At 34.1% G+C, this 15,648-nt stretch overlaps 1 protein-coding gene across 5 annotated transcripts in view; it reads right to left on the bottom strand.

The window, feature by feature from the left end:
• The window catches only part of LOC140444943 (rho guanine nucleotide exchange factor 10), an 807,510-nt gene that overhangs the window by 41,107 nt on the left and 750,755 nt on the right, over positions 1-15,648 (bottom strand). For all 5 annotated transcript variants that reach the window (XM_072536652.1, XM_072536653.1, XM_072536654.1 and 2 more), the window contains one exon: positions 1,814-2,006. In XM_072536652.1, coding sequence (XP_072392753.1) covers positions 1,814-2,006 — 193 coding nt within the window. The remainder of the gene's footprint in view (positions 1-1,813; positions 2,007-15,648) is intronic.

Below are 15,648 nucleotides of genomic sequence, written 5' to 3'. Positions count from 1 at the left end.
TGACTCCGAAGTTTTTGAATGATTTAAAAACATCGATGTTGAACGCTCGATGGTTGATGTTTTGCCATCGATATTTAGGTATTCGTTAACATCGATAGTAACATCGATGTTAAATGAAAACATTGAATACCATTTAAGTGTAGATTACTATTTTTACTGGCTAGTAATTTTTATAATGACACGCTTATTAAAGTTACCCGGTAAATCCCAGCAAGGAAACAGGATAAATGGAAAGCTGCTATCAAAACTGTTATTTTTATAAGATATTAATAAAGATTATTGGGTCTTTTAAACTTTAATATTTATATTACTTATTAATGTTGTTTTTAATAATTTAGTTTTTTAAGATATCTATCAAGGGATAATTTTTAATTGTTTAATATTAGGTTAATTGTTTAATATCTTTTTGGTAGCGATACCAATTTTTTTGTCACACTGGCTAACACATGGTAATCTGTTTTTAAGTTCAAAGAAATTCACTGGTTGTTAAAATATCAAATTTCTGCGGAATTGTATATGCAATTTGGTATCAAAGCTGGGCGACTCTATTAAAACTCTGATTTATAAGAGTTCGATTCGTGTGGCCACCCCTAAGAATTTTTAGGTAAGGATTTTTATCCTTACAAATGCTGACAAACACAGATTGAAACGAGCCATCGGACTGTAAACATCTCCAGTTTATCGGAGACGCAAACGTCCTTTCGCGAATTGGCGCGCCGGCGTCGGTTTCCTAAACACCAAGGAGCTCAGCCACTAGTTTACTCCGTAATTGCAATTAATACACTATACTCAAACGGTAAGTGCTTTTCTTTGTACAGATAACAGTAATCAGTTACGCCAGGTACTTTGGTGATTTTTCAATTAATTGCTAATTTATTCATAAACAAAATACTGCATTTTTTTGTTATTATTCTAATCATTTAATCAGCAACCTCAGTAAGTTGTACAAAAAACATATATAAAAAAACGGTTTCAGTTGTAGGAGTTAGTAGCAGTGCGTTTGACTTTCTTCTTCTTCTTTTTCAAGTGCCCTGTCCGTTGCGAACGTTGGCTATTAACATGGCAATTCTGATCTTGTTTGCGGCGCTTCTGAATAGTTCGACCGATGTGAGCCCGAACCACTTCCTCAGATTTTGGAGCCACGAGTGTCTTCTCCTGCCTGGCCCTCGCTTACTGTCTATTTTTCCTTGGACAATCAATTGCAGTAGACGGTACTTATCGTGTCTCAATATGTGGCCTAGATATTCAAGCTTTCTTTGTTTAATTGTATTCATGATTTCTTTCTCCTTTCCGATTCTTTGGATTACCTCTATGTTGGTGACAAGTTCGGTCCAGGATATACGAAGAATGCGTCGGTACACCCACATTTCGAATGCTTCTAGTTTTCTCGTGAGCGTCTCCGTCAGCGTCCAGGCCTCCACACCATACAGTAAGATCGGAAAATGTAGCATTTAACTAGACGTAGTTTTAGGGGAAGAGACAAATCCCTGCTTATGAGGAGCCTTTTCATATTGCTAAATGCTGCTCTAGCTCGTTCTATTCTCGCCTTAATTTCTGTGGCCTGTTCCCATTTTGCATTTACGTTGGTGCGAAGGTACACATAAGATTCTACATGGTCAATTAGTATGTTACTTATCCGTAACTGTCGAGCAGGCTGTTGCTTCCTGCTTATCAGCATCCACTTTGTCTTCTTGAAGTTGAGGCTCAGGCCGTTTGACTTTAACATTACAATATGCATTTAGAATATTATTATTTTTCTTTAGTTAAGTTACAATTAGTAACACTGTACGATTACACGATAATAGCTACTCACCTAGTACTGGATGCGGCGCTTCTATCGCTTTCCTCGTCCGAAGACAGTTCTGGATCGGACCCCGAACACCAACTGTCCTCAGAACTCCTCTGAGAACCAGTGTGTTGCAGGGTACGGGAATGAGTAAGCGGGGGCGCCACTCTATGTTCACATGTCGGCTCTTCCCAAGTTCCTGAGCGAATTCTGGGTTCATCTGGAACAAGAGAAAATATAATTTTATTAAATTGATCTACTGAATCCGTAATCATGTAATAAGAAATTATATATACTAAAATGGACTTAAATTGTAAGGTATCTCTATATAGTTGTAATAGTGATTTTTATAGAAAAAGTTACCAATAAATCGAAAAACCTAAGGTTTAAGATAGGTGTGAAAAAATCTTTAGAAAATATCGACGACAAAAATTGATGCTGATTTCTTGATGAAGACTAATGATGAAACTTAGTATCAGTATGATGTAGAAGGTGAAGTGCGTAGGTAGAGTCTGTTTTTCTATTATTGAAAGTCCTTTTATGTTCTGCTATACGTTTGACAAAAGTTCTACCAGTTTGACCGATGTAAGTTATTGGGCAGTTGCCACATTTAACTTTGTTTACTCTGCTGTATAATTGCTTTTTCAAGCAATTCAGAGAAAAAAAAAACTGGATGGGAGTGGTGCAATATAGACGGGGTTGGAAATACGACGAAAAGGCCTATGTTCAGCAGTGAACTTTTGAGGCTGGATGATGACAGCGACTATACAACAGTCTATGGTTTGGTCTTTAGCAGGATTACCTGTGATTTTAAACTTATGCATGTCTAATTCTAATGCTTATATTATTTTATTTATATATTATTCGTTTTTTTTTTATTAGATATCCAAACATACATACATTAGTCATAGTCATCTTTATTGATCCTTTAAGACATTCAAAGTAAATGTATAGGATACGTCACTACAGAATTTGGTATAAAAAACATTAATGTGTATAATACAATATTCACAGTAAAAAAAAATTGACAAAACATAAAATATATAAAATAACATTTTTACAAGTAAAATATGAAGCTATTGCAGTTTGTCCTCAAGATATTCATTTATAGAATAATATGCTTTTCTTAAGAGTAAATCTTTAACATTTTTTTTAAATTTAGAGATAAGTGGTATTTCTTTCACAGTTTTTGGCAAATGATTGTATAAGGTCAGTCCCATATATCTGAAGCAATTTTGAAATTTGGATGTTCTGTGTTTAGGAACTCGTAAAGATTCAGCACCTCTTGTATTGTAGTAGTGATTGTCTGAATTTACTGGAAATGTATTGATTTCCTCTTTGACATAAAGTAAAGATTTATAGATATATAGGCAGTAGAAAGTTAAAATTTGATGTTTAATAAAAACTGGTTTACAGGACTGTTGATAATCCAAATTAAAAATTTTACGGATAATTTTTTTTTGGTTAATGAACACTTTGTTACTATCTACTGAGTTCCCCCACAAAATTACATTGTAGCACATGTGGCTGTAAGCAAGACTATAATAAACGTTCATTAATGCCGAGATGGGTAGTGTGTTTTTAATTCTAGATATAGCATAAAAAGCTTTATTCAATTTCATGTTCACTGAATTCACTTGCTCTGACCATTTGAGATTACAATCAATGAATACACCCAAAAACTTTGTAGAGTGAGTGGAAGATACCATATTGTTTCTATCGTGGATGGTTAAGATATAGTCATATTTAGATGAGTTGTATGAATGAAAATAAATAATTTGCGTCTTGTCAATGTTTAATATTAGTCTGTTGGTATTACACCAGCGTATAAAGCAGTCAACAACAGTCTTCATTGTCATTTTTAATTCCTCTAGTGTACGTGCAGAGACTATTAACGAGGTATCATCAGCAAACATTGATATTATAAGTGCCCTTATGTGATCTGGTAGGTCATTAATAAAAATTAGGAATAATAATGGTCCCAGCACGGATCCCTGTGGTACTCCTTTATTTGTCGTGTATGGTTCTGAGCTTGATTCTTTCATCTTAACAACACTCTTCCTGTCACTTAAGAAATTTATTATCCATTCTAGAAATATCCCTCTAAAACCAACGTTATATAATTTATTGCGAATAAATGTTATGTCTAAGCAGTCAAAAGCACGTGATAGATCAAAAAATAGTCCTGCCACGTGGTTTCTACTATCCAATTCATCATAAATACGCTCAAACAAGCTGCATGCAGCCGTGAGTGTTGACTTTTTTGATCTAAAGCCGTGTTGGGTTGGAGTTAATAAATTGTATTCTTCTATAAAATTTAACATTCTGTTGTATACAACCTTCTCTATTACTTTTGAAATTATGCTAAGGACAGATACTGGTCTATAATTTGAAATATCATGAGGGTCATTCTTTTTGAAGATTGGAATAACTTTTGCCATTTTAAATATGGATGGAAATTGGCTGGTTGTTATTGAGAGATTAACTAAATGGGTTAAAGGAATCGATATATGATCACTTATCAGTTTTATTATTTTTACAGATATGTTATCAATACCAGTACTAGGCTTATTTTTTAGTTGATCGATTATATTTTTTATTTCAATTGGAGTTACGGGTAAAAAGAAAAATGTTTTGTTACACATTTTTGAAGTAGTACAAGAAGAAGGTAACGATGTGCCAAAATGAGTTTGAAGATTGTATTCTGTAATTGTAGCAAAATATGAGGCAAATGAATTAGCAATATCACAAGACTTGGTAATAATTTTATTATCATAATGTAGAATAATATCAGACCTGTTCTTTTGCCTACCAGTTTCATTGTTTACTAAATTCCAAATTGTTTTTGGTATATTGTAAGATTGATTAATTAAGTCACTATGAAAGTTTTTTTTAGTATTTATTAATAGAGAATTATATTCTTTTTTTGCCTGTTTATAGGTATCTTGAGACTTGAGACTCCCTATATTTTTTGCTGTCCAGTGTAGATTTTTTAGTTTTTCACTAGCGTGTCTTACCTCATTTGTTACCCATGTAGCCTTATTTGTTTTGAGTGCTTTATACCGTGTTTTTATTGGACAATATAAATTTAGATTGTAATCTAAAATGCTAACAAATGAATTTGTGGCATATTCAACATTCAATTGTGAATAAACTTCATCAAAAACTGTAGAAGAAATCCCTGCTTTAAACATCAGCATATTTTCATCTGACATATCCCTGTAACTGATGGGTTTTTTATCTTTTTTCGATACTTTATTGGCTTGCAAATTTACACTAAGTGAAAATACTTTATGGTCACTGAAGTGACCCTCGAACACATTTGATTTATAAAGATGTGGTTCGACATTTGTCAATATGTAATCCAATTTTGTAGATGATGTTTTACCTACTTTATCTACGAAAACTCTTGTAGGAGCCTCAGATGTGACTCTCAGATTATAACTTACTAAAAACTCGTTAAAAGATTGCTTATTATTAGACATGACAAGATAATCAATGTTTAGATCCCCACAAATATAAATATCATGATATGACTTACTGCATAGCTCCAGTATATTATGTAATTTACACAGAAAACTCTGAACTTCTCCTGATGGCGAACGATAAACACTAATAACACAAATTTTCCTATTGGCTATAAACAGAGAAATCGCACAGCACTCACACACCATTTCTTCACTAAAGTTAGATACATCTAATGTTTTGAATTTAATATCAGTTTTGATGTAGATGATGGATCCTCCATGGATATGGAACTTTCGACAAAAATAAGAGGCGATGTTGTATCCATTCAGTACACCAATGTTCTGATAGACAAATTATATCAGGTGTTTCCTGCAATGTTAAGACTTCAAGTTTGAGTAACTTATTTGTCAAAGATTGAGCATTCAGTTGCAATATTTTTAAACAACTATTTGGTGATGATAAAAGTAACGTTTCTCTTGGATTTACTTGACTAAAAATGAGTCTGGTCTATCTTCTCCAGTTGACAGACCTCTATTATGATGCTCTCGATCTAAGAATCTTCTTCCTAACCTAAAGTTAAATCGTTCAATGCCAATTTTTTTCGGCCAAAAAGCAGGATTGTAAATTTCTTCCCTTAAGTCAGGTAGTACACCTATCATAAAACATTGATTATCTCTTCTTTTGTGGTCAGTTGGTAATAATTTTACTTGTATATTCTCACAGTTTGTCTTTGTTATTATGAAACTCTTGATGTGGTCCTCATTTACACTATCCGGAACTTTTGAGATGAATAACCACAATTTTTTGTCTGGTTTTTCGGATTTTCCATGGAAATCCTTATCACCAATTCCAGTTCCCATTATTTTCTTGCGTCTTGTCACAATTTGATATCCTTCATCGTCGGCTTTATTCTCTGAACTCCCTGTTGTGATATGATTAAGATTTATTTTTGTGCTTTCCTCATTTTCAACAACTAAATTTGTAATGTAGTCACATGTTTGTTTGGTTTGAATTTCCCTTAATTGTGCATTTAATTTGTTTGCAGTAATTTTTGAAGTGCCCTGTATATTGGAATTCCTTTCAACATGTTTGGTGTTTTTATCATTAAAATTTTTATTTGAGTCAGTTTCATTGTTTGTTTTGTATTTAGAATTAGTCAAAGGGACACTGGCCGTCTTATCTTCATTACCTTGAGTTTTTATTAAACCCTCATTAAGAGTTGAGTTGGGTTTTTGTGAGATTCTGGTTCTGGTTATTTCTGATTTCAATAAATTTAATTTTTCTAGCAAGTGTTCATTTTTTGATTTGAATAGATTATTGTTATTTAATAATAAATTGTACTTATCATCTTTTTCAGCTAACAGCCTTTTTAACCACTGATTTTCTATCGCTATGGCACTAAATGATTCGATGGGTTGACCATCACTATTTTGGCAACATATTACACGTGAATCTCCTATCTTGAAGAATTTCACTTTGTTTTTCACGGCACATGAGATGTGATAACTATTTCCACAAACTATACAAACGAGTATTTTATTAGGCTTAGTTTGACAACATTTAAATGTATTCTCTTCAAAATCTACCTCTTTTACTATAGAGAGAGGTGACGGCACATTTTTACTTTCCGCCATCTTGGATGTATCACTTCAACATCAACATTAAGTTTGTGCAATGTTTTCATTGTATTGGTTCTCAAGGTTCATATTATCTTTTTTCATAATTTTCTGTAGTACTGACTACGCAAGTTGTCATAAATCGATATCGAACATTTTAAGAAGAGTGTGAGTATTTTTGCTTCTATGTTGTTTTCTAACAACCAATAAATAGTCAATATATTTTTACGTGTTATACCATTTAGTTGCATGTTATTTTGCCTGACTATAAATGCTAAAAAATGTCAACTTTGTCTTATATCATTTTAAACTATTGTACCCTACTCCTGCTATGTTGTTAAATTTAATTGGTATATGGTGGCCTAACATTGACTTAACATTAATTAAAATCAGGAATGGAAATTCCTGATTTCTACTACAGTTCTACCAGGAAACTACAGTTTTCTGGTCATCATCAGGTCACCTATAAAGTACAGACAGTTAACTAAATAAATAGATTGTAATAAGTCTGTCATCCCCAGACAATGGCTGCAATCGACCTTTGTGGAAATACCCAAAAAGTCAACTGTAATATCCTGCTCAGAACACAGAACAATAGCTTTAATGAGTCACACACTTAAAACATTTTTGAAAATAATTTACAGCAGAATTGTTAAAATTCTTGAATATGAAATTAGTGATACACAATTTGGCTTTAGAGTGATACACAATTTGGCTTTAGAAATGGTATAGACACAAGAGATATTTTGTTCGGCGTGTATGTGCTGACCCAGGGGTGCATGGATATTAATCAGGACATGTACTTATGTTTTGTAGATTTTGAAAAGGCATTTTTGATAAGGTTCAACATAAAAAGCTTATAGAAATATTAAAAAGCAAAAATATTGACAGTCGTGATATGAAAATAATATCTAATCTATATTGGAATCAAACTACCAAGGTAAGAGTTGACAACCAGAACACCCTAGATATCAAAATACAGAGAGGAGTTCGCCACGGTTGCGTGCTGTCACCACTACTCTTCAATGTCTACAGTGAAGCGGTATTTAAAAAAGCGCTCTCAGATTTAATAGAAGGTATATCTATCAATGGAGAAGTTCTGAATAACTTGCGTTTTACAGACGATACAGTAATAATGACGGATAACAACAATGATTTATAGAACGTAATGCACAGACTTAATGAATGCTGTCATGAATACGGATAAGGATGAATTTGAAAAAAAACTAAATACATGACCATGACTCAATCAGCAGATGTAAACTTCTAATTGATTATTGAGGATACTGTAATTGAGAGTGTGGATATCTACAAATACTTAGGAACATGGATAACATCAAATGTAGATCAAACTAAATTAAAGCACATATTGAAATAGCACGTGCATCATTCGTTAAAGTTAAAAAGTTTCTTTGTTGTCGGGATATAAGGTTAGGACTATGCCTAAGAATGCTTCGCTGATACTCTTCTTTATGGCTTGGAAGCATGGACATTAAAACAAAAGCATCTGAATAAGTTGGCCGCATTTGAATTTTGGTGGATCCTACGAATATCATGGACTCAAATAATGTCAAACACAGAAGTTACTAGAAGAATAGGAAATGAAGCTGAAATAATATTGACTATCAAAAGAAGAAAACTTGAGTGTTTAGTTAATTATTTAGTGCGGCGGTCAACACGGTCTGCATAGCCATGATGATTTCCAAACATAGATAGAAGATGGAACTTAAAGAAAGAAGAAGAAGTCTATCATTTATTTCTACTACCCGGTTTGAAATGGACTCACACGCGCAGCCAATTCATTATACAGACTACAGTTTTAAGTCATCTATTCTCTGATATATACTTGTAGATATATTTTTTGTGTAAATTCCTTTTTCTTAGAATTAATTAAGTAAAATATATAAATCTCGTCTGAGTTTATAGTTTATGGCCAAACAAGTAGACATCCAAACGTCTACAAATGTGAATAAATTCCTTTAACTACCAGTAATATTCTCATAAGCTACTGCTTTCATTAACGCGAATGAGCTAAATGTAGGAAAGTTTGATCAAGTTATCACGTAGACTGTTTGCCAACTTCTAAAAGACTGAGAGACAAGCATGAATATGTATTTTCCTAATATCGTTAAATATGGTACATCACGACATTTTTCTTTTTAATAGTTGTAAAATTTTACTGCGTGGTATCATCAAGTGGTTTTCATTTTTACCACAACGATAAAAAGGTATATCACATTATGCAGTCCATTTTTTACATTAAAGAATCCATAAAATACATTTATACAACATAAGTTTGTATCACAAACAAAAACAGTCAGAAAGGATAGTAGATGTCAATCTAATATGTTTTGTATTTCCGACACACTTAGTAGTCTTGACACAGAAAATAATATAAACGACTTAAATAATAAATTAACAAATGCCTTACTTGAGAGTCAAAACAAATTCCATCCTAGAACTCAAAAAGAAGAGAAGATTAGCCAAAATACCAGGCAACTAATGCAGAAAAGAAGAGAAATGAGAAGCTATACGGAAACTACAGCCTACGAACTATAAAAATTAAATAAAGAAATATCCAAGCAATGTTAGGCAAAGGAAGTAGAGGAAGATCACCTACTCGTTGGTCTGACGATCTCAAGAAAATGTAAAGAAATTGGATGGAAATTGCTCAAGATAAAGCACAATGGACAAAAATGAGAGAGGCCTATGTCCAGCAGTGGGCTGGGCGATGATGAGGATGGATTTTGGTATTAAATCGTTTTTAAATCAGAGAGATTGTCGGCGATATACGCAATTCTGATCTACAGTGTTCTGTCAAGCAAGAAGTCTATCTAACTGTTTTTCGAGTTCATTATTCTACATTTTTTTCGCATATTCCACATATTGAGTGGCGATATGTGTAAAAAAGTAAATAATTACTATTGACGTAATCACAATCTATGACGCCCCCATGCCATCAAAAATAAGCAAAGTAAAGCCTCCCACTCCCTATAGTATTTACGTAATACTTGAATAGTCCCTAGAAAAATATTCAAAGAAATTAAATACAGACAATTATTTAAAAAAAGACATGTTCCATTCAATTTAGAAAATTATTTTTCCTGGTAATATATTCTTACAGCATGAATATACTTTGAAATTAATTTAAAAAGTTCTTTAGTCATGTCTTTCAAAAGATTCCAAATCACCCTTACACTTACTTATTAAAATTTACAGACATTTGATATCCTCCACCAGTTTTGAATAAACTCCAGATATGAAAGTTAAAATAAGCTACTTATATTACATTGAGCTTTTCTTCATTTCAGACATTTTAGGCGTGGCGTGGGCGAAAGGAAGAGATACTTTTAAAGTCAGCAAAGAGTCATTTCATACGTCTGATATGATTACTTGTTAGACATATCTAAGAATTATGATATAATACTCTTAATTTTACTTTTGTCGTACGTTTTACTTTTATCAATATTGTATCTATATTAGGTTTCCTATGTAAATAAAGATCTATCTATCTATAGTAGAAATTCTCAATTTAGAAGAGTGATTTCATAGTTTTAACGCCGAATATCCTCAAATGTACACAGCGGCCCTCGAAAACTACCCATGGTTTTCTCAATTACAATTTGCGTTTCCTCATAAGAAATTACAGAATGTATAAAGTAGTATATTTATTTGTGCTTCTCTATAATAGACTTGACCAGAAGTTGTCGTACAGTGTAGCCAATTCTTGTTCACAAGTAGTAATTATGGTCATACAAAACCTGTATTCTTCCACGCAGCGGTTATTACCGTCATAAAAATACCAAAAAACATGATGTTTTCAATAGTACAAATTAAGCACAAAATTGTAATGAAATAAATTTTAATTATATGTTCCGTTTCGTTACATATTTAAATTTATAAAATAAAAATCGATATTTTAAAACATTATTTTTCAATCGTTTGGCAACGTTGAAATTAGCGAGGAAGCTCCGATTTAGAATTCTGACCCAGAAATAGCTGTAAAACTAGTTTTTATTATTTTTTCGCCGAAGAAATGCCCATCAAGACATAACCGATGGTTCATTTACATTGGCGTTTCTATGGGTAGTGCATGTGTTGCATTTTGTGAGTATATTTTATGTGATAAGTTTGTAAACTTATTTTTGTCAATACTGTTTTGTCAATACTGTTTTGTAGTATTGATAAAACGTGTTATTGATAACAAGAGTGTTACAGTTTGTCGTTTTATAGTAAATTTTTAGTTATATTCTGTAATTATTGAAATACAATGGACGAAAAACCGAGTTGTTCCAAGAGAAGACAGCAAAATTCTGATGTTGATTCCAAAAATGAAAAGCCGCAAAAGAGACGGAAAATCTTAACGTCCGAAGAGAAGGTAATGATACAAACCGTTTATGAAGGAATTGTCGGCAGAAAAATGGCATTAAATGTTAGCCAAGCGGTCGAAATTTGTAGCAGTTTAACAAAAGTATCCGTTAGCTGTATTTATCGTATACTTAGGTATACGATATACTTAAAAAGGTAAAACTACCTCGAAAAAAAGAGCTCGAAAACGATGACTCCTTACCCAAGATGTCGCAGCACTGGACGCAAAATATATTATTTGGATGAAACCTGGATTAACGAAGGTCATACAGTTGGAAAAGTTTGGCAAGATTTAAATGTCAAAAGTAAACGCAAAGCATTTATAGAAGGCTGGTCTACAGGATTAAAAGCTCCATCGGTAAAGGGACGGCGTTTAATCATCACCCATATAAGAAGTGATACAGGGTTCCTTGATGATGGTTTGCTTCAATTTGAGTCGAAAAAAACAGGTGATTATCATGAAGAAATGACTTCCGAAGTATTTGAGCGCTGGTTTAAGAGAATCTTACCAAAATTGGAATCTGGGTCTGTGGTTGTTATGGACAATGCGCCATATCATAGCCGCAGACTAGAACAATTACCGACGACGGCATGGCGGAAAGGGAGAATTTAAGAATGGCTTACAGAAAACGGGGATTGCATACGAAGAATCAATGCTCAAAATTCAGCTACTTGACATTGCACGGTTAAGGAAAAGTGAATATCTTAAATATGCTGTGGATGAAACTGCAAAAGATTATGGTGTCAAAGTTCTACGTCTACCACCTTATCATTGCGAACTTAATCCCATTGAACTTATCTGGGCGCAAGTGAAAGGAGAAGTAGCACGCAATAACAAAATGTTTAAATTAAATGAGGTTAAGGAAATTTTAATTCAAGAAATCCTCCATGTAACTCCAGAGAAATGGGCTAAATGTATGGGCCACATAATTAAAGAAGAACATCGTATGAGGGAACTTGACACTCATGTCGAAGTTTTACTAGAGCCAATTATAATTACACCAGGTGGTGAAGATAATGACAGCGATAGCAGCACTGCATCTTCAGATTTAGACAGCGAATAATATTTTCTAATAGTTTAGTAGGAACATCAGCATAAAAAAACCAAAACCAAAAAAAAACGAGAAGAACATAGTAAGTGTGTATAGTGTTTGTGTTTAAATAGAATAGTACAATGTTTTGTTACATCAAAAATTATTTTTATTTTGTTTTTATAGAATTTTATTTTGTTTTATAGGATTTTATTTTGTTTTGTTTTATACTGTTTAAGTGTTTTATTCATTTTATTTAATGGGACAATATGGTTCTTGGCGAATACCCATTAAAAAAAAAAGTAACGCGCCACAAGACATATCTTTGGGGTGGTGTGGAAACTGTCTTAAAATTTGTTTTAAAAAAAATTTCATTATGTAACTCTTTAAGGACGGGTCACGTCAAAAGACGTTATAACTTCCGCGACAGCCGGGTGGCATCAGTAAGATTTCTGCAAAAATCATCGTTTTTCTTTGGAAAATGTAAGGATATACTAAGTTAGTACAATATCGAAGAGCAAAATTGGTTGCCTAACCATGGTGAAATTAACTAAAAGATAACACGGTAATATAATTCTTCGGGGGTGTAACTAAAAAACGCTAAAAATTGTGTTAGTACAGTCTTCGCTGGACGAGTCGAAATATAAAAATCTATAGTACCAATTATGTAGGACTGGTAGGCAAACAATATAATGATAAAATTTGTCGTGATCACAACAAAGGTGTTAATGCCGCACTATATATTGACCTACACTTTACCCTCGTTAGAGACGTATATTCATCAGACTTTTTCTTGATAATTTGTTTCAGGCAGAAACTGAAACAGCTAGGACTGTTATACTACTTCATAATGTTTATATTATAATATGACAACAACAAATATATCGCAGCCCACGATGTGTCTACTTGCTTGTCTAGGAGTGACCCCATTTTAAAGAATTACTGGGACAAGATGGCTGAAATTCTTTAACGGTCAAATAATTGATCATGGTTCAAATCGTTGTTTCATATTAAAATACCGTCAATGCAAACCAGAGAGAAGATTCCAGATAAACACAACTACTAGTACAACATCCTTAAATATATTTTCAAATAAAAAGCTGAGTTAAAATCATCTATTAGGATTATTTGATATTTTAAATGTTGTAGTTTATTTATTTTTTATTACTAGTTTTGAGTTCGAAAAAAAAACTATTATTTACAAATTATTAACTTTATTTTTGTTGATCATAATTGTGCTACCAGCTATTTTTCTTAATTGCCAGATTCCAGTAAGAGCCTAAGAAGGTATCCATTGAATTCTGACAGGCAACAGTGGGAGAAATCTTTTTTGGATATCTACGTCACGCAACAACACGACATCCTGGCATCTTTCGGCCGAGTAGGATACTACCGCCAGAAGACCCCAGCGTAGTGCCGGATTAACCTTGTTCCGGCTAAAACCTTAATCACCGTTCAAGGGAGGTGGTCTTGCCATTCAATGAACAACTACGTTAGGCGTTAGGCCATAAACTAATAATATTAACCATAAATTTCAGATCCCTGGCTCAATTTCCTCCTCCATCCTCCTGCTCCTTTTTCTTCATCACCTCAGAAATCAGACAGTGTACTTCTCTCCATTATTTTACTCCTCTCAACATTATGTTTACATCGTTTCTTTCATCCAGCCCAAAACCCATTCGCCTCTCGAAATCTCCCCTCTTATTTGCCCATCGCTGGCGGTTAAAAATGTGGGCGGGAGCGTCTGGTACCCCACAAACACTACAGTCTGCTGAGGCAGATTTGCCTATTCTATTTGTGAAGGTGCCAAAACTACCATGTCCGGTCAGAAACTGAGTCAGGAAGTAGTCTAGTTTCCTGAACTTACATTCCCACCACGGCCTCAGATCGGGAATAAGCTCCTTCGTCCATCTTGCCTTTCCACTATCATTCGCCCATTCTCTTTCCCACACTACTACCGTTCTTTTTCTCTCATTTTCATCTATATTTACATCCATCCTCCTCGCGTACACCCCCGCTCGCTCTTTGCACAACAAAACGATCGGTATCACCGCCCCAATGACATATAGAGAATCATTTGAAACTGTCCTATATGCGCTAGATACCCTGAGGAGCATTCACCTTTGCGAAGTCTCCATCAACTTAGCGTATTTCGCAGTGTTTAGTACGCCACACCACACGGGGACAGCGTAGGTTACCACCGACTGGAAAACTCCATTTAACACCTTTCTTTTGGTGCTACCTGGGCCTCCAATGTTTGGCATCAGCCGTATCAACGCCTCCAGATTTCGGTTCGCCTTCTCCACCGTCTTTTGAATGTGTACTCCGAACCTTAGTCCTTCCGACAACAAGACTCCCAGATACTTAATCAATTTAACCGGTGCAACCTCCAAACCTTCCACTATAAAGCGAAGAGATGATTTTTCCTGGCTCCCTTTGAGAACTAACACCTCAGTTTTCTGAGGCGCTAGCTGTAGACCGTTCTTTCTGATCCACCTACTAATGCGACGCAGGGCTGTGTTAGCTGCATTAGCCATGTCCGTTTTCTGACTCGTCTTCGCAACCAGTGCGAGATCATAACTGCAGTTGAATATCATGAATCCTCAACGCAGTAAGTCAACATAATGCAATACAAGCAATAGTAAGGTCGTAGCCAGCGTTATGTGGCTACTTTATTATATGAAATAATTCCTCCACTGTTGGATCTATCCCATGTATAATATTACGCAGTTAGGACTGTTGTTTTCGACCGACCCAGTTCCAAAGTATTGGACTTTTCTTATTTTAATGGTGTTTACCATCTCTCGGTGTTTGTGTATGGATTCTAGTGAACCTTCGTTGGTTTTCAACATGCCACGATAACACCACAATTAACGCTGTTAATCTATTTAGATTCTTCACTTACAAAGTCCAGATTTCACATCTATAAATCAAAGGGAACCAGACGTACCACTTTAATACTCTTAAACATGTATTCAGCGAGAGACTTCTACGCAAAAATAAACTTTATAATTAATCCATTCCTTTTGTGTTCTTTGCGATGATCGTTAAGCCCTTTCCATTGCATTTATTGTTTACTGTAGTCAACAGAGTTTGAACATATATACTCTCTGCCATTATAGTGTTATCATCGGCATACCTCATGATATTAATGATTTTTACCAATTTTAACCCCTTCGCTAACCAATTATTCAACGCTATTTCAAACACTGATTCAGAGAAGACATTAAACAGCATCGGCGATAGAACACATCACCGTCTGACGCCAAGCTTAATAGGAACTTTATCTGAAACCTCCAGATCTACCTAGCAGTCTGATTGTAGTAAAGATTTGTCAGTAGACTGATGTAGGTGTTCATAAGGTAAATCCAAGCATTGA

The sequence above is a fragment of the Diabrotica undecimpunctata genome, chromosome 7, assembly GCF_040954645.1.
Source record: "Diabrotica undecimpunctata isolate CICGRU chromosome 7, icDiaUnde3, whole genome shotgun sequence".
Lineage (NCBI taxonomy): Eukaryota > Metazoa > Arthropoda > Insecta > Coleoptera > Chrysomelidae > Diabrotica > Diabrotica undecimpunctata.
The sequence above is the reverse complement of the archived record's forward strand: the minus strand, read 5'-3'. Positions and strand labels throughout refer to the sequence as shown.